Source organism: Phyllobates terribilis, unplaced genomic scaffold (genome assembly GCF_046119375.1).
Source record: "Phyllobates terribilis strain yellow unplaced genomic scaffold, ASM4611937v1 Scaffold_5__5_contigs__length_657084704, whole genome shotgun sequence".
NCBI lineage: Eukaryota > Metazoa > Chordata > Amphibia > Anura > Dendrobatidae > Phyllobates > Phyllobates terribilis.
The window spans coordinates 92,643,740-92,669,913 of record NW_027362765.1 but is presented as its reverse complement, the minus strand read 5'-3'; the positions used below and the strand labels follow the sequence as shown (position 1 = coordinate 92,669,913).

At 41.6% G+C, this 26,174-nt stretch overlaps 1 protein-coding gene across 2 annotated transcripts in view; it reads left to right on the top strand.

Annotated features, from left to right (window-relative positions):
* Positions 1-26,174, top strand: part of SLC39A11 (solute carrier family 39 member 11) — a 444,394-nt gene that overhangs the window by 308,246 nt on the left and 109,974 nt on the right. For both annotated transcript variants that reach the window (XM_073682539.1, XM_073682538.1), the window contains exon 6: positions 24,631-24,798. In XM_073682539.1, coding sequence (XP_073538640.1) covers positions 24,631-24,798 — 168 coding nt within the window. The remainder of the gene's footprint in view (positions 1-24,630; positions 24,799-26,174) is intronic.

The following is a 26,174-nucleotide window of genomic DNA, read 5'->3' as shown; positions in this document are numbered from 1 at the left end:
CTGCTCCCCTTTCAGAAGCAGCAGCAGTGCACACAGAGAAGAGGAGGTCCTGTTCCCCTTTCAGAAGCAGCAGCAGTGCACACAGAGAAGAGGAGGTCCTGTTCACCTTACTCTCAGAAGCAGCACACACAGAAAAGAGGAGGTCCTGCTGCACTTTCTCTCAGAAACAGCAGCAGTGCACACAGAGAAGAGGAGGTCCTGTTCCCCTTCCTCTCAGAAGCAGCAGCATGCAGAGAAGAGGAGGTCCTGCTCCCCTTACTCTCAGAAGCAGCAGCATACAGAGAAGAGGAGGTCCTGCTCCCCTTTCTCTCAGAAGCAGCACACACAGAGAAGAGGAGGTCGTGCTCCCCTTACTCTCAGAAGCAGCAGCAGCAGCACACACAGAGAAGAGGAGGTCCTGCTCCCCTTACTCTCAGAAGCAGCAGCACACACAGAGAAGAGGAGGTCGTGCTCCCCTTACTCTCAGAAGCAGCAGCACACACAGAGAAGAGGAGGTCGTGCTCCCCTTACTCTCAGAAGCAGCAGCAGCACACACAGAGAAGAGGAGGTCCTGCTCCCCTTACTCTCAGAAGCAACAAGAAAGATTTATCCTTATTAGCAGCACCCTCCCTGTATGTCTCTCTGCTTTTGCATCTCGATTGCTCTTTCCTCTTCATAGACTAATATAAAAGTATAGTTACTTTTTAATTCTCATGTTCTATTGAAAGTAACACGACACTAATACAGTTGTGCTCAAAAGTTTACATACCCTGGCAGATTTTTTCCTTTCTTGGCCTTGTTTCAGAGAATATGAATGATTACAAAAACACTTTTTCTTCACTTATGGTTATTGGTTGGGTGAAGCCATTTATTGTCAAACTACTGTGTTTTCTCTTTTTAAATCTTAATGTCAACCAAAAACATCCAAATGACCCTGATCGGTTTGGACCAGACAACCTGTTTAAAGGGTTCAACCTACAAGAGAGTTAGGGTGCGTTTACACTATCCAACAGCATTTGTTAAACCACCACCGATCGACTACGTTTGCTGATCATGTTTAGAAAGCCCCGACCGCACTTCACATGCACACAGTATGATCGATAATTGTTCTGTGTGCACCAAATGTCATTGATTTCTGCAGCACATTATTTACACAGGGCAACGTGCTACGGAGATGATTATTTATAAGGAAGCTTCTAAGTTATTTCACCCGACGAACAAGCTTTTTGCTCATTCGTCGGGTGGATGGCTGCCTGTTAACCTTGGACGATTATGAAGAAACGAGGATTTCTAGGACTTCAGTTCGTGATAAACGGCCTGTGTGGATGCATCAATATACGCAGGGTGGGTGATAAATGTATGATCAATAGAACGATCGTCCTAAGCCCCCATTTCTCCTTCCCTTCACGACCTCGCATGCAGTCTTGCAGATTACAAATTAATTTTTAGATTCTCATCCAATTTCTTGACATTGTGGGTACCAGATTGCAGTCTCTGAGAGGTTGAAATCTTTGTTCCCACCAAGACAAATATGCGTATTACATTGTTGTATTCTGAGTGTCTCCTCATTAAGTGAGCTCTGTACAAACTCTGAATTAATGAAGCAAGGTTGTATTGTGAGTTGGTTTGATGGGATAATGCCATATTGAGAGCCTACCGGGTTTGGTATATAGTAGTGTGGTGGGCGGGTGAATGACTGTGGAGGTATTATGTCCAAACAACTAAATTAGTGCAGATGTATTTTCCCCGTCGAGCTGAAAAGAAAACAGAATTAAAGTAAAAGTAAAATATTATCAACATACAGTGGATATAAAAAGTCAACGAACCCCTGTTAAAATTACAGGTTTTGTCATGTAAAAAATCTGTACAAATCCATTGAAAAACAAACTGAAATAATTTTAAGGGGGAAAGTAAAAATAACTAAACTAAATTAATATGGTTGCATAAGTGTGAACACAATGAGGTTGTGTTCAGAATTAGCCAATCTCATTTATCCTCATGTTACATAGTAGTCAGTGCACAGTCGCCATCATTTACAGTGATTCTGATTAACCCCATATAAAGTTTAGCTGTTCTATGAGGATTTCCCTGACATTTTCTTAGCTACGTTTTACCGCAAAAGCCATGGTCCATAAACCGCTTACAACACAGCAAAGGGATCTGATTGTTGAACGTTATCCGCCAGAAGGGTATTAAAAAGTGACAAGTCATTATTAGATATACCATAGATCACTGTGAAAATGTCAAGAAGTGGCTAAAATTTGACACAACAGTGACATTACTTAGAACTGGATGTCCCTCAAATATTAATGAAAAGACAAGAAGAAAATTGGTCTGAGAGGCTACAGCAACAATAAAGTAGCTGTAAGAATTTCTGGCAAGCTCTAGTTGTGTACTACATTTGACAACAATCTCCTGTATTCTTCATTTGTCTGGCCTGTGGGTTAAGGTGGCAAAACGGAAAGCCTTTACTTACAAAGAAAAACATTCAAGCCGAACTGTGTTTTGCCAAAACCTACTGTGCATAAAGTCTGCCCAAAGCATGTGGGAAAACATCTTGTGGTCTGATGAGACCAAGGTGGAATTTTTTGGGCATAATTCCAAAATGTATGTTTGGCGCAAAGACAACGCTGCACATCACCGAAATAACATCATACCCACAGTGAGGCATGGTGGAGGCAGCAGTATGTTTTGGACTGTTTTTCAGCATCTGGACTTGTAGCTTTAGTCGAGGTGGTGGAGGGACTTATGAACAGTCCCAAGTAAACAAAAGAATGGCTTCACCAAAAGAAGATCAAAATTTTGGAGTGACCCAGCCGGAGCCCAGACCTGGATCCAAGTGAAAATTTGTGAGTGCCCCGAAGAGGGCGCTGCTGGAAGGAAGAATAGGCAAAGATTACCGATCCTAGATGTGCCGTCTGGCCCAAAAACACTGAATGCTGTTATAAATTCAAAGGAGACTTCAACAAAAAGTTAGCTTAAGATTGTGCATATTTATGCAACCACATTATTTTAATTCTTTATTTTTAATTTTCTCACCAAAATGATTTCAGTTTATTATTGTACAAATTATGGGCGACATTAAAGGTCAGAGAAGTTCTGAAATTATTTTTCTGGGTAAGATTTTTTTTTTTAGCAAGACAAAAACCTGCCATTTTAACAGAGGTGTGTAGACTTTTTATATCCGCTGTAGTTTACTTTTTATATATTATAATAAAGTCTTTCCTTCATTGCTAATACTGCACAACGCTGCACTTATGATCCTGTATAATCCAGTTATCTGGTTTTATTGGCCCTTTATGCAGTGCAAGAAACATCAGTCTCTTCTCGGTCAATACAAGGGTCATTGTGGCTTAGATGATATACATTGTGATGTTTGTGCTCCCGAGCCACCTGTCTTATAGCATACATTTTTTTATTAGGTTCGGCTCCGTTTACGTAAGCAGATAAATTGGCCATTATGAGTCCCAGTCAACGATACAGCAAATCAATCAATGTTCGTTTACTTGCAGAAACAAGATTGTTTGCTTTCCGTCTCTCGTTCAGTTTCCATTAGAAGAGACAGACAATCCCCCTGCTTACATGATGGGATGTGCTGTCGACAGACAATGATTTGTATTTCAGCAAGAAAAAAAAATGCAATAAAGGAAAAGGGAGCAACTTATTGTTCATTGTTTGAGCGCTGGACATGTTTACACCCGTCGCAGTATTTATGAACGATCTTTTGGACCGTTCATTTCTGAACTTGTAGGTGACTGGCACCAGCGACTTTGCGTGTCTCGTTTTAACATGTACATGTCCCTTTCTAATGAATAGAACAATACGTGCTCACGTCCTGACAACTGTGTGCAGATCAACAACCTAAAAAATAATGTATAACCACTCATGTATAGGTATAAATGTATTATTAGATTGAATGAAAATATAAATATTGAATACATAAAATTAATGGGGAGCTGCACAAAACATAGGAATAGCATCAGAAGTGAGGCGACTCCATGATGCAGGTCAAAAGAATATGATCTTATCGTAAATATAATATAGAGAATCATTATAATTGAAAAAAACGGGTATGATCAGGTATATATAAAGTCTAAAACAAACTCAAACAAGGTAGTGATGAAAGACCTACATATACAAGAATGAAAAAACTTAAGGTTCAAGTATACCCAAAAAGAAATAGTGAAAATCATGAAAGTATAAAATAAGCATAGCTGGACCTACCAAAAGGAGCCCCTACTCCGAGGTATGTTTCGCCTAAAGCTCCTTGAGCAAGCTATAATATATATTCGATGTAAGAGAAAACATGACCTCAGTGATAACAGCTGAGAGCCCGGGGATTTTTGCTACCGGACCCAATGCAATCAATCTTATGTGCCCTATAAGGGTAAAAAGGATAGAGATGAAAAGTGTACAGCATCAGGATCCACCTTGTTTCATAGGAGTGGGCTATGTCAGAAACAATTTGGAGTTTGCAGGGTTAATGTAAATTGTTTTAAACATCTCTATTGTGCAGCATTTTACTTTATTCTCACATTTAAAGATTCCCTGATACTTAATTCTGCAATAAATTTACCCCGATGTCAAGAGCAGAGTTTTAATCTGTGTTAGACAAAATGAGGTCATTCATCTTCACCTGTAGCAAAGGGCGACTTTCCTCGCAGAAAATTGTACATTATGTTCTGTGGCTCACAGGGCTCTCACAACCTCAATATATTTTACTGGGTCATAATGTGTCATTGGTCAGCTGGCAAAACATAAAAAGAATGAGCCAGTGGGTAGGTGAGTCTCACCCTAATATCCAGTAATACATACAGCAGGAAATATTGCAGATATTTACCCCAGGGCAGATATCAGGCTGGCTAAAACTAGCCATATATATCAGAATAATGTCAGCCCTCCCACCATCATTTTTGTTGGGACGTATCTGGCTTTTTCCGGCTGGATGATGTTGGAATAAAGGACTGGGCATGTTGAGTATTAATTATCGATCCTTTTGTCACCAAGGTAGGTAAGCCTCCATCAGAGATGTCTGGCAGCATCTTACTCTATTTTTTCGATTCAGAACGCATGTACACATTTCCTTTAACTCTCCATGGGCAGTGTAAATGTTTCTTGTCACCACAGGAATAGGAAAAAGAAGGGTCAGTTGGCCCCCGAGTTTCCTGCCTTCATTTCTGATGAGAGTAATGAGAAGTATAACTTCCTAGTGAAAAAGTGAACTCATTTAGAACGTGCAATACCGAACACAACTAGTGGCCACATATGTACATAGAGGTATTACCTGTCTCTGCTGATAATGAGAATAAAGACAAATCATTTGTACAGAGCAGAAAGTGTGACCTCATAAATAAGGTTTAGTGGCTATTGTGAAAATTGTAAAATTTTAGGGGTTTTTTTGTTGCTTTTTTTTCCAATATAGATAGTGAAAAGAAAATCTAACATAAAAACTTCAATTAAATAAGAGAGAGTTTTCTAATGACACATGCTCTTTAGCTCTCCAAATTTTTTTCTGACACCTTGTCACCACTGGAACAGGAAAAAGAAGGGTCAGTTGACCCCAAATTTCTCACCTTGACTTCTACGAGAAATTAAGATAATAGTAACAACAAGTATCGTTTCCTAGTTGAAAAGTTGACTCTTTTCGACCGTGCAATACCGTGCACACGACTAGTGGTCACATATGGCCATGTTTCTGGAATCTTGGATGAGCTGGGTAACTATCGGCTTAACAGCTGGTGCACGCTGCCCCATAAGGTCATCTACAAATTGCTAAGATCGTTAGCTATATATTTGGTGTTGGTAATGGCACCAGCTCCCTCCGTAACCTCAGTACAAAGAGGCAGATAGGCTTCACAGTGTTTTCTTCTATGTTTTGTTGCCAAACATAGATCATAATTGTTTCAACTTAAGACTTCTCGAGAGCCACATGGACGCACCACAGAAAATTTCCACCGTTCAACCCTGTTGACCTTGTAGAAGCAATCATATAATTCACGAGATGAAGTATATTGTGCTTACAATACTACTCCCCTGTAGCGTCACTCAATAGATCAATGCCCCGGTTTATTACCGCTGCCTCCATCACCAGAATAACATCAGAACGTGTTTATAGAGTTATGTTTTGTCTGGACCACTTGCAGAAGGCCAACACATCACAGTCAGAGAGAAATCTTTTGTAAACAGTGAATTTGGTGATGCGCGTGAGTTGGGTTTTCAGTAATCACGCGTGCAGTTTCCATGGATAGATCTCTGCGGAGACTCGACACTAAAAAGCACTTAGTTGTTGTAAGGAAATGGAGCAAATCAAGTGAAGAATTGACTGGTTACATAAATATCTCATTGTGCATTTCACTTTGCACATAGTTAAGGCTTCAAGACGGCTTGGCAAAGAGCAGATGGCTCCTGTGCTTATTCAGCGCTCCGCTGTGCTGCGTCCAGCTCACAACAAGCTGCAGCGCAGCACCATGGTGTTAAATCAATTTTGTATCAGTCACATGGAAAACGGAGCCAAAATTGTGCAATCATCTCCAACCAATTGTCTTAGTGGAAGATGCCTAAATGTTTTCCTTGTCTCAAAAAGGTAAAGGTACTGTTAATTAATAATTTGCTTCTCGCTTCTGCTCAAAATGAATCTTGCCATTGATGTGGGTGGAATATCATCTAGGTGTTGTAATGCCGACACAGATCATAGTTGACGGAGAGGTAGGGGTAGGGCTACACGATGATACTGGTTGTGCGGCAGGAAGTTTGTGATGTCGTATTGCTTGCCATGAGCTTACATAGTGAGCTACAAAGTTATCGCAAAAAATCCAGCACTGTTGGATCTTTGCAAGAAGAGGAGAACAAGGGAGTAACATGGCAAAAAGAGACAAAAATTTTATTAGTTATAAATTTCCAAAGTGGTAAGGGTTTTACAAAAAATCACAAAAGCAAGGGGATGAGGTAAGTAGGTGCCAGAGATGGGGCAATCCCTGCCATTACAGTTTCCATTTATACCAACGATTAACACTAAAGCTAGCCAAGTGTAACATCTACATTGTGATTGCATGTTTTCCCTGTGTTTAGTCCATGGTCAATTGAGCTTTTTGGTGTTTTCAAGTAGCATGCTCTTTGTCCATAATGATATGATTATCATTACAGTTTTAGTGCATTAATTTCACATTTCACACCAGACTTGTGTATCTCTCTAGTTTTGTAGTCTATACGCTAATATAATTCTTCTATACTAGAGGTGATTGCAGGCGTTTTCAGCTATAAAAGCGTAATGGTTGCCGGAGTCCGGAAGTGATTATTCCACTTAGCTTGGTTAACCTGTCACTGTAATTGCAGATACTTAAATATTTATTAGTCCCAGCGGGGAATGAAGCCATCTAGGTGTGAAATTGGTTTCTGTCGGACCCACCCGAGTTGAGGCGTTTATCAACCTGCAAAGCGTCAGCAGAATTTTTAAAGTATTTGGAGGAGAAGAGCGCACGCGAGAATAAGATAGTGGTAGAAGATAACAATGTAGACTTCGAGTTATAAGACGACACATAGTCCCATTTTGGCTTTTTTAGTGGCCCAGTAATGGAAATCGTTTGTAATGTTTTCTCAAAATCAAAAAAGTTTATCTGTGGCAATAAATTTTTGGCATCTTGATCTAAGGACTCGTTTAGATGTCCGTAATTTTTTTTATATTAAAAGAAAACATGTTTCCATCAGTGTTTTGGATCAGATTTTCATCAATTGTCAGTTTTTACCATCAGTGGTTCGTCCATGATTTTCTCATATGAAAAAAAAACAAACTTCTCCATTATAATGTTAAAAATGGACACCACACAGGGTGGCTGATTTTTTTTTACATGACTCGGATCAAAAACGGACTCTTCTCGTTTTCTGTTTTTGCGGACTAGTTGGAACAACCACAGATATCTGAACGAGGCCTAACATCTTAGGTCCTGGATTTAGGGTTCATTCCCATAGTGTTGATGAATTTATAAACCTTGGAAATCAGAAGTTGCTAATCGTTTGTAGGGTGTGAGCAACTTTGAAGGACCATCGATGGTCTTGAACTTAACTACAGGTGCATTTACGATAAGAGATTATCATGATTGAGTCTTCATAGGAACACTCATTTCACGATAATCTTGAGGTGTAAACGGGCTGACAATCACTCAATGAACAAGCAAAACACTTGTTTGTTGGGTGAAATGATTGTCAAGCTTGCTGAAAAAAATTGTCATTCTCGGCTTGTGTAAAGTCTTGTATAAACAGGACTCACACTCACGAGAGCAATGGCAGCCAATTTGGTAAATAAACTGATCAACGGTCGTTTAGTGCTTCAGGTCGGTTCATGTAAATGGGCCCTAAGCATTTTAAAGAGCAAGACCTTGCTAAAGTATCACGTTCTTTACGTTCCTTACTATAGTGGGTCTAGGGATGTAATGTTTCTCCTCATGGAGACCCCTAGCTGGCATAGGGAGATTTATATGGAAAGCTTAATGTCCATGCAGATAGAGCATTGGCTATTACTAGGTGATGGGTACTCTGCAATGATTCTGGACTACGGCCCTGTGCCTGAGCCCTTAGAGAACAGGGAAAAGCCATTGTCCTACAGTCATTACTGTTGGCTGTGAAGTATTGACAACTTTGTAGAGACTTGGATTAATATAAAGTTCAGAGGCCAAATGCACCTAACATAATAGCTCAGCAATGTTTTATTCGTAGTGAGCGTTCATTATGCAGCTCAGTATACTCTATACACGTTTTTCTATAGGTTTTTGTTTTATTAAGCAGAAATATGATCATTATAGACATTTGTGCTTGAAGATATAACAATGTACTGACAGTGCACTTCCCATTCATTAGCTGAGTGGATCTTTATGCCGAGTATGTCTTTTTAAACAAAAGTGAAAGATTAAATGACGTCCCCGCTCAGACATGGCTCACATTAATAGTCTGTAGAAATCTTCCCAAATATAAAGGCATAAATATAAAGTCAAGGATTTCATACAGCGATGTGTGAGAGGCTATATATTCACATTGCAATTTCGACCTCCATTTTTGGTTAGGAATGTTTCATGCTCTGGAACTTTATTTCCTTACTTTCCAGTATGCATTGCGCCTGTCACTGACCAATGGCTTGCCTGCCCTGAACTTAAGTTCCGCCTCTCAGTTATGCCTGTGTCAAGTTTGTCAGACAGGAGAGCATGGAGCGCAGACAGGAGAGCATGGGGCGCAGACTGGAGAGCATGGGGCGCAGACTGGAGAGCATGGGGCGCAGACTGGAGAGCATGGGGCGCAGACTGGAGAGCATGGGGCGCAGACTGGAGAGCATGGGGCGCAGACTGGAGAGCATGGGGCGCAGACTGGAGAGCATGGGGCGCAGACTGGAGAGCATGGGGCGCAGACTGGAGAGCATGGGGCGCAGACTGGAGAGCATGGGGCGCAGACTGGAGAGCATGGGGCGCGAGGCAAAGATGCCCTTCCACTTTCTGTAGAGAGGCATAGACTCATTACTTCCTGAAAGTGAGGCCACAAAACCATCCACACATCCTTTATCTTATTTCCCAAAATTCATTGTTCAGTGGCTTGTACCGATTTCGATATCTAGTGTAGATACTCACTTTAAGACTCCCATCCTTTAATCCTCATGTTTAATAATCCAGAAACAATAAGGTCCCGTGGATGCTGGATTAACACAGATTTACTCTAGCTTGGTTCTCCTGTCATTCACCTTGTTTCACATCTTGATGAAAGGCTCCTTGCAGAGTTAAGTGCTGTTATATCTTAGTAATGGGCTTTCATTATACAGCTCAATACACCTGGTGCAGCTGACTTTAACTGTTTGATCGCCTGATATCCAATATTAGACTTTACTATACATACATCGTTTTTTGCATCGGTTTGTACAATAGCAAATTTTTGTAGCTTTCTCTCCACTTGTTCTGATCTCATTAAACAGATCAAATTCTGGCTTTAATCAATTACACAAATTCCAAGTAATCCCCACCGACAGCTCAAGGAAGAGGTGGATTTACTGCGGCAGCATTCTTTTAGAAAATGAAGGAACCACATTATGTAAGGTTCATGTGAGCAATTTGTCACATTTAGTACATTTTACCAGTTCACTCCCTGAGGAAAGCAGACATTTTTTGCTTAGACTGTTGTGTCTGTTCATGACTCTAAAGAGCAACTGACTCATCTGAAATCTTAGTCTATTTGGTCTTAATCCAAATGAGTCAAGTTCAACTTTAAAGGAAAACAAAAAATCCTCATTTATCCGGCGCATCACTTGTTGCGCCAAAACCTTCAAGGAGCTATATCAGAATACTATATTATTGCATTTATTTTGATCCAGCTCATCAGTTTTGCAGTAAAGTTGGTGAAAACGCCTGATGACAACTGATGCTGTTTTGACTTCTGTTGAGGCACAAGAAAACTGATTCAGATAACATAGATTTATGGAAACCTGGGCTTAATCTGCTGCAGTCAGATGTCTTACAGCCAGACTCAATGCAGTGAGGAGGGATAATTTTAATTACAAGATGATACAGAAAAAGATGAAAGAGATTGTGCACTACTTTTACATTGATGAGCTATCCTTAGGATAGTTCATCAATGCCTGATCGGCCGGGGTCCGACACCCGGCACCCCCGCCGATCAGCTGCTACCGGTGTTTGCGGCCGCTGGCCATCTTCTGATAGTGACTGCCGCAAGGTACAGCACATCCACCTCCTATTTCTTTGAATAGAAGGCGGATGTGCAGTACCAAGCCTCGGCCACTACCAGAAGACAGAACAGCTTGACAACAGAATACTTCCGGCCGCCGAAACCAGTAACTGGTGATCGTCAGGGGTGCTCGGTGTCAGACCCCGACTGATCAGACATTGATGACCTATCCTAAGGATAGGTCATCAATGAAAAGGAGTGGACAGCCTCTTTAAAGGGAAGTAGGAGGTACATTCCTTTGTTTTCAGTACCATCTTGCATTTAAAATTCTTCCTCTTCACTGTCCTGAGTCTGGCTGTGAGACAACTGACTGCAGCAGGAGCCTCTCCCCTCTGCTCTCCTTACATAGTCATCTGTATGCTCTTATGATAGCTCACTGTGCCTTCACTGACCTGCCTCCTATTTTACATAATGCATCTAGTAGCGCAGGGCTAGGTAAAATAGGAGGCAGATCAGTGAGCTGTCATAAGAGCATACAGATGAATATGTAAGCAGAGCACCAGATAGAGCGCCCCCCACAGGCCGCCCCGGAGCACGAGCATATCGTTATCTCCAAACTGAAAGTAAAATTACACAAGAACCACAGGACGGATTTTGTCAACCAATGTATCATTGTAATCAATGTAATGTCACCCACCTGACAGTGTATGTAGATTACTGAGCACAATCCTGCTGACAGGTGCGCTTTAAGAAGAACTAATGTGTAGATTAATCCCGGGCCATGAGTGTAAGTGGTAGAAACTGGTGGCGGTTTTACAATAATATTTTTATCCTCTGGCTCACATTGTAGTGATTATGGTTGGCACTTATTGTGAAGTTTTACATTTCTAGCCTTCTTGAGTCTTTCACACATTAACAGAGAAAGGGAAAAATGATCATATATCTCTATTGAAAACCAGAGCCTGCAGGAAGCAGCATCTTCATCAAGGCCTGATGACTACTATTGTTCCTCTATGCACTATGAGTGATTACTGCCGAGATTAATCCTGTCTATGTTCCTCTGATTCTAATTAGGCACCCAGAGACTGATGACAATCGCACTTTAGATAAAGCCGCTATTTAAAGAATTACTTAAAACCCCAGAACTTCGATATAGAAAATATCGGTCTTCCGGTTCAGGAACGATTGGCCAATCTTCAACATGTCCGAGAACAAACTGCATGTGAACAACTCCATTCAACTTTTCAACAGGCACTAATCTATTGTCATCCTTCTAAAGGTTCAGAAAAAGTTGTAATCCCTGACAAAACCCAACCAGGCCAGTCTGATCTTTACCCAATATTTATATGATATAAAAAAATAATAAAATAAAAAGTTGGCCAATTTGCCATTGGACAGTGGCAGGCTTAATACTTGCTTGGAATTGAGGGGAAAAAGTTCCTGTACCTATAGTACTGGCAAAATGCTGTTGATGAGGAATTGCCTATTCAAAAAGAGTGGATGGCAAGTTACAGAGCCTGGGACTCGTAACAGCTCTTACACACGTCAGAGTGTTATGTGCACCTAAAGCTGGTTGAGGGGGATGAGGGCTGCAAGGCCATGCATTTTTGCAGGTTTTATGTGAAAGGACAGGTACACTGTAAAGGGAACCTGTCATGTCCTCCAGATGCTATTAACCTGCAGATATAGGGTTAAGCTGCAGCGTTACTATACTGTTTGGTAGCCTTACTGAAAGTGCGGCTACTGGGAGAAAATGTACTTATTTCTACTCGGGAGCCGCCGGCTTTCAGTCATAGAGGCACGGCTGAAGCATAGTACTGTGAGCAGCAGCTGTAAGCACGCCTGTAGCCACATTGGAACACCTCTATGACTGAAAGCTGGCGGCTCCTGGGAGGAATGAAATGTATTTTCTCCCGGTAGCTGCGGCTTGGCACCATTGTAACACTGTTAACCTGCAGACTAAGTCTATATTTACAGGTTAATAGCATTACTAGGTTTCCTTTAAGCTCTAAAGGGTGATGGATAAATTAAAGTCTCTGGGGAAATATATAGTAGTCTTTTCTTCTTCTTTTTTCATTTTTTTTTCAAATCAAACCATCCCCTACATCCAATATCATACGCCAGCAGTGTTCTATCCATCATCCACACTCGGTAACATCTCCCTTGTTAGAATATAATCCGTCTTTAGGACAATCCATTGATCGGTCATCGATCGCTGCTCACATACTTTTACTGCCCTCTTAGCAACAGATCATTCAACGTGACAAACTCCTGCTAATTACTATGTGCTGTCCTCACGTTAAGACCACAGTCCTTCCAATAAAGGGAATAAGTCAATACTGGAGGCGCCGCTCATCTTTCCCTTTAATTATCCTAGTACCCTTGTGTGCCATTTACTGATTTAATTTTACTTAAGCAGCACATAGTGAGTTGTGCCATCGTTTTCTTTTGTCCTCAAATAACCTCATAACCAAGATTTATAACCTGACCTTTGGTACTAGTGCATAGCACTATATGGCGAGTTACAATCAGCGGCACAGCGGGGCAAGGAGGAAACTTGTGACGTGGTGCTCGATCTGCTTTTTTCTTTTTATTATTCATTTAGCTTCATATTCCACAGTATGGTACAGACCCCGCAATGATACTCCCAATGAGCCTGACAATGTTATAATCCTGTTTTATACTTTTCATTCTAAATTACAAGGAACAGAATAACCACAATCGGCATCTGAGCTTACAGTCTTCGCTACCTTGGCTTACTTAAGCTTTTGCTCCTTCTACCGTTTCCTCTTCAGACTGAGTTCTCCGAGACTCTGAGGCTCCTTGAATGTAAAGTGCTAATTCATCATTTCCCTCAATATCCTTGAATTGGTAAATGAATGTTCTAGGACATTGTTTTTCCTGTCTCTTGCTCATCTTCGCCGGAGCAAAATTGTAGGAATGAGGTTAAAGACTCTACCAAAAAAAGAGAGCTAAAAAAAAATAGTTTTAAGCTGCAGAGCCTTATTTTTGGCGTATGTTAGGGAAGGCTCTGAAAAAGTACCCCTTAGTGTCATTCACACAAAAGATGCCATATATTTTGCTCCGTCAGGCCAGTAAGTTTCAGCATTCCTTTTTGTCATCTTTCTCGTACAGAGGGACAGTATGGGCAACTTATACCACTAGATGCTTATATAGCATCATACATTGGACATATAACTCCATTGAAAGGCACAGGCACAACATGCGCTGAGCTTGATCCCCCTGGTCCTAAAGTTACCCTTCTAAGAAAGCTTAAAGGGACTTTCTCATCACAATTTTACATATGGAAGTAATGGTATGATTGTATAGGCGCTTGTTACCCAATAAAAATGGCACCTTTTTTGTAGAGATCCGATGTGCTAGTCATGAGAAATCTAGTGTAGAAGAAATATGCAAATCAGGCTGGAAGTGCACTGGGAAAAAGTAGTCTGACACACCCCCAGCCTGATTTGCATATGACTTCGAATGTAGATATATCAGAAATGGCACATGGAATCTCTAAAAAAAAAAAAAAAAAAAAAAAAGGTATTATTTCTATTGGGTGTCAAGCACGTATCCATTAATTCCATGTGTAAAAATGTGCCTCTTCCTTTTAATACCTATCCTAACTATCTCCAGTTGCTATACCCACTTCATGCTTTTCAATGTCAGTCTGTATTCTTCCTACTTTCGATGGATTTACTGACAGTACAGATCTAGTGAAATTGCAGCAGGGTGGTGATTTACTGTGACTCAGTGGTAAAGTCATGCTGACGCTTAATGCGAGGCTTGCTTTGATGCACTTGTATCAGTTGCCGATACGGACGGTGAACGTCATGGTCTTCTCTTGGCAGATGACTCGTCTGCATAATCCCTGCAGATAATACAGTAATAGGCTGTACAGATTCTTCTACTAACGTGAGAATTAATTATAGAAACCTTTTGGTGACCGAGCTTAGTGCAAGTCTTATAGCCAAGAGGGATAGTTCTGTATGGATTCCATGTGTCATGGGACTGGCGTGTGAGAGTCTACAAAAATGGTTATACATTGCTTGATTAATCTGTAGTGCTGTTTTGTGCCTCCTGGTGCAATCACGCCCCCACCACTAATTAGTAGCTTTCTGTCAATATGCTGTGTACACAGAATGCTGCCAATCAGTGATGTGGGCGGGGTTATACACAGCTCAGCATTCCGAGCTCAACATTCCGAGCTCTGCTAGATCTGCAGCCTAGAAAAAACATCATAATGACAGCAAGCAGCCCAACAAGTGACACATCACTGGAATCAGGGTATCTGGCCCTACAACGTGCTGCTCTCAGATTACATAGCAAAAACCTAGTATCAGATTCCGCTGTTTCTGCCACGGATTTGGATGCAAGTCGGCAATAAATGCTCAATAAAGTTTACTTGTGTTACAGTAAATGGCAAATATACTTTAGTATCGCCCCTATGCTATTTGCAAAGTTCGGCTGCTGCAGTACAATTTAGATGGACTGCACAAATAGCATATAAGTGCTATACCAACATATCTGCTGTGTGAAATCCACAGCAAATTCTGAACTCACGAACAATGCCTTAGTTTACAAGTCCCCTGTGAGCAAATCTTCAGCCAAATTCATTGCATATTTTATTGCAAATTTGCAACATTGCAAAGAGTGAAATCCGCAGTGAAAATAGTTTGCATAAACTGGCATGTTGCCAATGTGAAAAACGCAAAACCAGCCAATTTATTCACTACATTTTCTTCTATTATTGCATCTACCACTTGCTCACAAGCATACAATCTATGAGGAAATAGGGGAGACACAAAAAGTAATAATAAAGTACTTGTCGTGTAAGGTCAGTAATAGGGGAATTTAAATAGCACATGAACTAATCTGTACAAGTAGAGATATAATGTGCTGCTGAGTGCATGGAAGAGAGACAAGGTGATAGGCTAGTCTAAAGAAATGTGTTTTAAGGCATGCTTAAAACTGTAGATACTGAGAATTAACATGATTGTCTGGGGTAGCGCATTCCAGAAAACTGGCGCATCACGAGAGAAGTCCTGGAGATGAGAGTAGGAAGTTTGGATTTAGACATAAAAACACAGTTGGGTTTTTTACGTGCATTTTTTCAGGTTACCCTTAGAAGCCCCTAGGGAGAAAGCGCACCAATAAAAGCACAGTGGTCATGAGTTTTCATGAAGTCACCTCCACATTGATTGAACTTTTTAATGCACCAAAAAACGCAGCGTTTTGGTAACATGGCCTTAGATTTCTGCAACGGTGGAAACTACAAGTCCCAGCAGGCAATTGTAAAGTGTAGTTGTAGCTTACATGTGACAGACTTTTGGTTTAGTTAAAATTTTTCAAATTATGAAAATTCAGACAGGAGAGGTTTACGCCCTCTGCATAAGAAATGGGATCAGAAAGGGTCAGACAGGATGTGGGATTTATACTGTGGCAATAAAAGGAAATTAGGCCTCCTGTGTCTTCAAGTAGGGTTTTGTTCACCCGCCAAAATATACATAATCTTATAATGTCCCCTTGGATTTGTTTGGGTCAAATAAATGCCGCAATGTGTACTTTTATCATAGTTCTCCGGTTTATAGCCAAATCCCACCATTATGAAAGCCTACATCATTTACATTGGGCGTAAATGACGGTGGCACTAACAAATTTTCCATAGTATCTGCCTATGATGCGCAGGATTTTCTGTGCCGTTCTGAGCATTGAAGACATCCCCGTCCTCCCGTCATTATATAGTTTGACATTATCAGACTGTCTTCTATATTTCGGTCACCCCCGGGGTACCACGTTCCCTGCATTCAGCAGTTTGCAGGGTAAGCATCTCATTAAAACACTGTCATGTGTAATGTAAGAAATCCATGGCTGAGAGCACACAATGTAATTGAAATCAGAGAAAAAGTTGCAGCGCGCCATTAACAAGTCACAAAGTCCCATCCGTCTGAAATAAAACAAATAAGGAGTATGGTTCCCAGAATGCACCACGATCCTGAAGAACTAACAGGGTATAATGATGCTGCGGACTGCACGCGGACAGAATGCTGACCAATCCATGTGCTAGTGCATACGAGTGGTTTTCCATGTGGATCTAGAAATCGCACCATGCACTTTTCTGGCCCGTTTTATAAAGGCGATTATCGCATGTAATTGCTGGTGTCTCCTGCATCCATATGCAGTGTGTACTAGTTCATGGAGCTGCACACAATTGTGAATGATTATTTCAAAGAGCTGTAAAACATGGTCTAAGTACAGTCCTCAACATTGAAATTGCAACACCAAGAAGGAAAAGTGGTGGAATGATGGAAATCACAGGATGGGGACAAGTTAGCGATCTGCCAATTATGAAAATGTGGAGGCAACATTTTCAAAACATTTTGATTTATTCAGTATGGAGTATGAGCGCCATGTGCAGAAATCCCCGCACTTACAGCCTCGGCTGTTATCAATGAGGTAATTAATGGTTGTCTGAGGAAGGTTCTGCCTCACAGAATGCACTTGGGCAAATCATCAAGATCCGCTGCTGGCAGCTGCTGTGCAATTGTCGATAAATGAAGTCCCAGATGTGCCGGATGGGAGACAAGTCCAGAGACGCTGAAAGCCATGGTAGCACGCTTAGGCCACACAGGCTGCTCACAGTAGTTCGAGTAACATACTGCCTGGCGTTATGTTGAAAAACGGTTCCTTTGGAAATATGGCGCACCATTGGCTCCACCAGCAAATCAATGTAACGCCGAGCTGTTAGTGACCTGGAATAAAGATTAGAGAGGTTTGGCTATTGTACATTATGCCACCCCACACCTTAATCCCGGGAGTAGGGCTAGTATGTCCTTTCCTCATGAAGGCAACTTCATGGCGTTGCCCATGTCATCTCCAGAGCAACCTCCACCTATTATGGTGTCGCAGACAAAAGCGGGACTCATTGCTGAAGAGGATGGACTTCCATTGCTCTATCCCAGCCTCCGGTCTCCATCAGGGAGCTTCAGATCATGACAGCCTGGTGTCTGAACCACGGTTGTCCTTTGAACTTTGTCCACTCAGTTCACTTTGTCCTTTGGGACCTGGATCTACTTCTTCCTTATCCTTTGGGCCATCCTTCTTTACTTGTTAGCCCATTTGACCTAACATCCACTGGAAATTGATTGGTCTTCTTTCAGACACTTGCACGACTGTTTGCAGAAAACTGGCGTTCTGTCCTCTTATTTTATTTTTGCGCAGTTGAAGACAAACAGGCAACTTTTAAAAAAGAGCATGCATCTTTTTGCTCTTAAAAGGCGCATAAAAGTGACTTATTGTTTATCTTGTAGAATTTGCTGCTATTTTTCCGTCAAACTCTTCAAAATTGGGCAAAGGAATTGATACATTTTTGTGTAAACTCAGATTTGCTCTTTTTCTTGTCTTTTACTCTAAAAGGATAAACGTCGCATGATCCTTTAAATTATTTCTGGTCAGTCCTCAATAAGACCCAAAATAAACTTAGATCGCCTTTGTACTCTAGTAAGGAGTACAATTGTACAAAGGTTTTCCAACATTTTGAAAAGTCGCAAATGATGAATTGGATTAAAAAATGTGGATAAGAAAAAAACATGCTCTTATTGTCAAAAAAAAAAAGACAAGTAAAGTTTACTTAAAATAATAATAATAATAAAAGTGCAAATAAAACAGTTACTTATCTGAACCATTGTTACTACAGGAAAAAAAAGGTGCAAAGATGATGATAAATCTGGGCCAGAATCATTGATTCGGCACAAAATTCATCAACCTGCGTGAAGAATTTGGTGCAAAAAATGTCAAGACAAAAAAGAATAAGGGCCAAAGATTCCTGCACCAGTATTAAAGGGACCATCGCTAATGAAAATACAATACTTGGTAATTGCCTTAAACTTCACGTTAGTCTTGGACTTACTGATTGTTTTCTTTACTTTAAGTAATATATGATGAATCAGCAGCAGGAGGGCACATTACGATAATGGGTGATGTGTTATTTTGGAATAGCTGCCAGGCTTTTATAGCCGCTATCAAGTCTGAAAACACTATAAAATCTATAATAGTACAAGGAGGATACAAATTGGATGATTTTCAGTCCTTTTAATGCTTCAGTACATAAAACGCTCCGGCTGCTAATGATTCTAGCAGCAATTGTATTATTTCTACTTGATTGTGGCCACTGGAGGTGACCATCAAAGTGACACCTGGTGCCAAGGCTGGAATCAGAGGAGCGGTGTAATAAATGTTTTGTCTTGTGCTCCTTGTTAAATCTGCTCCTATTTCATGGAAGACGCAGAAAAAATAGTGCAATAAAGACTGATGTCTTTTCCGATCTTCTGCAGCTCGTAGGCTGCAGGTTTACTTGCACATTACCCACGTCTATTGGAAGCTGCAAAGTGAAGCATTATCACATTACCCCCGCGAGTCACCCGGATGGTTGGCTAATTGGCAACGGATCAAAACACCGTCTGTTCCAACTTCACAAGCCCCGATACTGGGAAAAAACAGCTGTCTAGTGCTTGTCACAAGAATCAACATTACAGTGCTGCTCGAGGTCGCTCCCCTGTCTATTCTTCAGCTGAGATGGGAATGCACAATGTGCGTGATCGTAGTGAACAGTACGACCAGGGGTATCCAGGTCAGGAGCTGGGTTTATACAGGACCTGGTTGACTAACTTCTACCTGCATGACATACAGTCGCTTGCGAAAGTATTTACACCCTTGGCATTTTTTGTGTTTTACTACCTCACAACCTGGAATTTCACGGTTTTTTTTGAGAGTTTGCATCAGTTCATGTAAAGAAACTGTGAACATTTGGTTTTCTTTTTATTGTGAAGCAAACAACAAACAGAATAAAATAACTGAAAACTTTAGGGGGGTGAATAGTTGTGCACACTAAAGTCAGTGCTTTGTAGAGCCTCCTTTTGCAGCAATTACTGCTGCAAGTCACTTTAGATAAGTCTCTTATCAGCTTTCCACAATTTGCCACTGAGATTTTTGCCCATTCCTCAAGGCAAAACTGCTCCAGCTCCTTCAAGTTAGATTGTTTCCTCTGGTGAACAGCAATCTGCAAGTCTGACCACAAATTCTCAATTGGAATAAGGTCTGGGCTATGACTAGGCCACTCAAAACATTTAGCATTTTCACCTTAAACCACTCAAGTGCTGCTTTAGTAGTATGCTTTGGGTCATTGTCTTGTTCAGGGCTGTGGAGTAGGTAAGCCAAACCTCCAACTCCAACTCAGACTCCTCAGTTTCCATGACTCCGACTCCACGACTCCGACTCCCTCATACATGGCTCATGTTTAAGTGATAAATTTACTGTAGCACAGATTCGTCTCCGCTAAAAGTCTAGACCTTTGCATCAGGAATAGGACAGACATTTATAGGACATTTCATAACTTTCCCAAATTCTTATGAAAAAATATTTCCCACAAACTGCATTGAACTACTGTACCCAATTTATTATAGATTTTAGGAGTTGGAGTCGGTCCATTTTATACCGACTCCGATTCCGACTCCACCAAAATGGACACCGACTCCGACTCCACAGTCCTGGTCTTGTTTGAAGATGAACCTCTGTCCCCGTCTCAAATCACTGACAGACTGAAACAGGGTTTGCTAAAGAATATCCCTGTATTTTGTACCATCCATCTTCCCATCGACTCAGACCGTTTTCCCTGTCCCTACTGGTGAAAAACATCCCCACCGCCTGATACTGCCACCACCATGTTTCACTGTGGGGATGGTGTTCTTGGGGTGATGAGATGTGTTGGTTTGGCGCAAGACATAGCATTTACCTTGGTGGCTAAAAAGTTCAATTTTGGTCTCATCTGTCCACAACACCTTCCTCCATACATTTGGGGAGTCTGTCAATGTCTTTTGGCAAACTCAAAACAAGCCTTACAATTTGTGTGTAAGTAAAGGCTTTTTTCTGCCCATTCTTCCATAAAGGCCACCTCTATGGAGTGTACAGCTTATTGTGGTCATATGGACAGATACTCCAGTCTCTGCTTGGGAACTCTGCAGCTCCTTCAGGGTTACCTTTTGGTCTCTGTGCTGCCTCTCTCATTAATGCCCTCCTTGCCCGGGCTGAGAGTTTTGGTAAGCGGCCCTCTCTTGGCAGGTTTGTTGTGGTACTATGTTCTTTCTATTTGATGAATGGTAATAAATGTGATGGTTCTCTGGGGGATCATCAGAGATTGGGATATTTTTTATAACCCCACCCTGACTTTTACTTCTCAACAACTTTGTCCCTGACTTGTTTGGAGGTCTCCTTGGTCTTCATGGTGTTGTTTGGTTAGTGGTGCCTCTTGCTTAATGGTGTTGCAGCCTCTGTGGCCTTTTAGAAAAGGTAAAGTGTATATACTGACAGACCATGTGACACTTAGATTGCACACAGATGGACTGCCTTTCACTAAACATGTGACTAATGAAGGTATTTGCTTACACCAGAAATGTTTAGGCGCTTCATCGCAAAAGGGGTGAATACTTATGGACATACCAATTTTTAGTTATTTGATCCCATAAATTAAATTTATGCCTATATTTTTCTCACTTCACTTCACCAACTTAGACTATTTCGTGCTGATGCATCACATACAAATCGGATTGCAAAAATATTGTGAGGCAGTGACCGGGATCGTATACGAGGGACGTTATATATCCCCCAGAATTTGTACAGAGACGTATTAAATTCATTGGAGTGCATTGCAGTCACAAACTCACCTGCGGCTGCAATGCAGGACTGAAGGTGAACATTGACCTGATCAGGCTATCTGGCTAAGGCAGATTAAGTAAAACCCGGTAGGGCCTTCATTTCTTGGGGGAGGCTACAGGAAGGCAGTGGGGCGGCCTCCTCCCTCCAACTAGGGTTTTCCAGTGGCTCTTGCCACAGGTCCTTTAAAAACCCTGCACTAAGGATTAGTGTTGTTCTATGTTGGAACCTGCTAGGAGCATAGCAGGAAAGCTCAGCAGGATTGAGTGTGGCTGAACCCACGTCTGGGAAGGCTCTGCACCTGTCAGGACCTGAGCGGCCCGGCGCGGCCGTTGCCCACGTCAACCGTTGTTTAAGGACTCGTGTTAACCCGGCTGCGAACCGGAGGACTTTTCTGTTTACCCGTGAGTTGCTGAATAAAACTGTTTATGTTGGACTTGCTTGGGTCACTGCCTCAGTTACTGCACTGTGTGAACACCACCGCCTTACAATATTTAAACACAAGTTGTAATGTAACAAAACAGGTAAAAAGGCAAGGGGGGTGAATACTTTCGCAAGCCACTGCACATATGTCACATATATATATATATATATATATATATATATTGTAAGGTGGCAGCTGGAGAGGTCGTGGATGGGAGGTATGTGTGCCCGAGGTGCCAAGCCTCGGTAATGTAGGACCCGGAGAAGCATGCTCCAGCACACATAGTGCTGATAGGTATTTAATGGGTCTGGATCATGGGTGCAGGTTTTATGAGCAGCTGAAAGAGCTGGGTGGGATCGGCTGCTCACTTACCTCCAGTCCAGGTCTTGGAATGTCTGATTTAAGGCAGCTGGGTCTGTCTCACTTGGTCTGTGTGTTTGCAAGGTGCTGACAAGGACAAGGACTGACATTTAAATGGCTGAGCCTGTGCGTCATCTGGACTGGTTATTTTCCATTTTTTCTGTTATACCTTTTTATACCTGGAAGAGGCTGTTTTATTTTATTAACCCTTACGGTTTATGAACTCTTGATAAACTGCCTGTTCATTTTCGGACAACGAACTGAATCCTGCGTGTGTGAACCAGCATCTACAACAGAGCAAAACCCTACAATATATATGTGCCTTAGTCCGACCAGGGATATTGCTTATGGCTTGTCATAAATGGGGATGATCCAAAATATCTGGAGGGTTCATTTGATCTTATAAGTTTATAGGTCAAAAGTCGTACTTTAAGGGCTCGTGCCCACGACCGTAAAAATCGTACGAGTGCTATCCATCGTCTTGACGGATAACACTCGTCCCCGTGTTATTCTATGCCAGTCGATCCGAGGAAAAAAATTTCAGCATGCACAAGTTGCATCCGATTGTCGCGCTCGGCCAGTCGTGTCTATTAGCAGAAAAAATCAGACATCTGAGCGCGGTCCTATTTTCGCCGACTGACAGAATGGAGAATTATTTTTTTTTATTCTCCTCATCTGAGAAAATTGTATCCCACTCTGATCAAACTCTCATCAGAGTGTGATCAGCATTTTCTCAGATGAGAGCAAAACGGTGGTGTGACAAGGGGTTGTCCCATATGTCAAAAATGTATCACCTATTTACAGGATACTTGATAAATTTGTGATCACAATGCGTTTGGCTGCTGAGATCTCCAGTGATCTTGAGAATAGGGGAGCTAAAGTCTCCTGTGTGAATGAAATGGTAGTGTGCATGCTATAGACAGTAAATGGATTGGTGGTCACTCATGCTCACTACTAGTCCATTCACCCAGGAGACTTTGGGTACCCCATTCTCCGGATCGGTTGGAAACCCAATGATCAGATCAGCAGCGATACATACAGTTTTCCCCTAACCTTTGCATATATGTGATATATATTATTTATGGGATACCCCTTGAAAAGAACTGGTAGATTCTCAGCTGGGTTCCTGAGTCGTATAGTCAATAAGGCTAAGAAATGCTGCATATTTTTTCCTCTTCTCCCTGGCAGTAAAAACGCATGCGGATTTTACATGCGTTCTTCCTGCCAGGTAGAAGCGTTTGTCAAGCGTTTTTGCATGCATTTCTGCATGCGGGCTATCAAGCGCTTTTCCAAACGATTTTAGCATCACTTGGAAATAGTTAAAAAAAAAAAAAAAAAGAATAAAAATGTAAGAATGGTAAAAAATAAAAAAATAAAGATTATACTTACCTTCTGATGGCCCCCGGTGTTTTCTCCGCTATGTCCAGTCTGTTGTATGTCTCGCGATGGTGTGAAAGGACCTGCCATGACGTCATTTAGTCATGTGACAGGTCACGCGACCGCCGACGTCAGCGGTCGCGTGACCTGTCACATGACTAAACGACGTCATGGCAGGTCCTTTCACACCACCGTGACCCATACAACAGACCGGGCGCATCATACAGGAGACCAGGGGCCATCGGAAGGTAAGTATAATCTTTTATTTTAAATTCTTTATTTAACAGGTTCTATGGTACCCGGGTCTGGATGAGAGTCTCCTCTTCTCCAAACCCGGGTACCATTGAATCGCTTAATATCCGCATTTGCACAAGTGCTCATACGGATATTATGCGATTCAATGCAAGTCAATGGCGGCAATTACGCTGTGTGTCCGCAAAATTAATGGACATGCTGCGTATTTTTCCGCAATGATAATCCACAGTGGACATTTCCGCAGCATGTGCACAGCACATGCGGATTATCATTGGGGACCATGGGGCACTTATTACCAAGCGTTTAAGCGTTTTCGCTGCGGAAATTCCGCAGCAAAAATGCTTGAAAAACGCATAGTGGGCACGCAGCCTACGCCTCTATAAATGGCTGGTTGGGTTATAATTGACTGGTACTTTTACTGGTACTTCAAGGGTCTTTGAGAAAATCTCAGTGCTTATTTGCAATTTCAGTTGAGAAGTAGGATCAGGGTAATGGAGCATCTTCGTAGCAAATTAGGAACTCATTTTTGGCTCAAAGGGTTCGCTCCATCTATGTTTGGAAGATAGAAAGTTCTTTGTTTTATGACAGATTCATTTTAGTAATGTTAAAATGGTTTTCTGGCCTTTTCAGTGGGGTAACATATTAATTCTTTCGTCCCTTTGGCCGTGTCCCCCACGATCTATGATCCTTCTCTTCCAGCCTTGTTGGCAGTGGCATCTGACAGCTGTAGTCAATCGCTTAGACTCCCATATTGGCCACCATTGCAAAATTATTCTCAGAGTATTTCCAGTTCTCTGTATTCATCATGGCTGCATTTACTGATAGTTAATTTTTACGTAAATCATGTTTGATAACATTTATGTCTCTTTCAGATAAAATAGAAAATGGGGATGTGTACCAGAGAAAGAGAGGGGCTCATTCTCCCCTAGCCGAGGATCTCTCTGCACTGAGCACTCGGGATTCACCACACAAAGAAGTGAGCAGCAGCTGGAGACGGATTATGCTGCTGATCCTCGCAATTACCATTCACAACATTCCAGGTAAGAGATTATTTCTGCAGATATACATTACCAATGGTATTTACTCTCAGTATGATCTGGGATCTGGGACAGACTGCATACTTACTTACGTTAGAGATTTTCTGCAGCCAAATATTACACTTCACCAGTCCAGCTGTTTTTATTTCTACAGAACTATTAACGTGTGTTACATTCATGACTGCATATACATCAGATTTGATATCTCATTGTTGCAAGAAGGCTGAAAAATAGATTCACCACCCTGTTACAAAAAATAAAGGACTGATACCATATGAACTTCACAGTCCTATTGTGAAGTGTCAATGATGTTGGGCTGGCATTAGGCTATGTGCACACTGTGCGTTTTTGCAGCGTTTTTTTTCGTTTGGAAATGGACCAAAAACGCTAGGGAATCTTTATGCCAGTTAATGCAATGACAATCCTGAAGTGCTGTGATGATCAGGAATTTTCCTGTCAGGATTGTCATTGCGTTTAAATCTGCAAAATTTCAATTCTTTGTGCGTTTTTGCAGCGTTTTTCACCCATTGACTTCAATTGAGTGAGTCATATCCGCAGCAAAAACGGAGGTATAAAAATATTTGCAGATTTGCTACGGATGTTTGCTGTGTATTTGACCTACTCAATTCAAGTCAATGAGTCAAAGACGCACAAAGAATTGCCCCCGGGAGACTACTCCTCCCATCGTCCTACGGCCGCTCCCGCTGATAATAGCAGCAGGTGCTGCTGAGGGGAGAAGTAGTCTGTGCACGGTGTAAAAAAAAAAAATTAAAATAACTTGCTATTAAAATAAAAAACAAATGAAAAAGAAAAGGGAAATCCACCGGCACATCCAACAGGAAATAATTAAAAACTGTTCTTTATTGAAGAAAAAACTAAAACATGCTAAAATGAAAACTCAGAAAGCTGACGCGTTTCTGGTGTATACAACACCCTTATTCATAGGACGTCCTATGAACAAGGGTGTTGTATACACCAGAAACGCGTCAGGTTTCTGAGGTTTCATTTTAGCATGTTTTAGTTTTTTCTTCAATAAAGAACAATTTTAAATTATTTACTGTTGGATTTGCCGGTGTATTTCCCTTTTCATTTTCATTTGCTTGTGATCACCAATGCGTGCGGCACCCTCTGGATGGATTCCGGCTGACATATGGTTTTGAAATCGACAACGTGGTAAGCTTTCTACATTTCCTCTCCCCTTCTCCCTTCTACGCCATTCTCTAAAATAAAAAACACTTCATACTCACCTACCGCGCGATCCGATCACCCAGCAGCCGGCTATACACTGACAGGAGCGCGATAGCTCCTGGCAGTGTATAACGCTGAGCTGCCGGGAGTGATCAGCTCTGAGTTCCGGTGACCTCACTTACGGCAGCGGT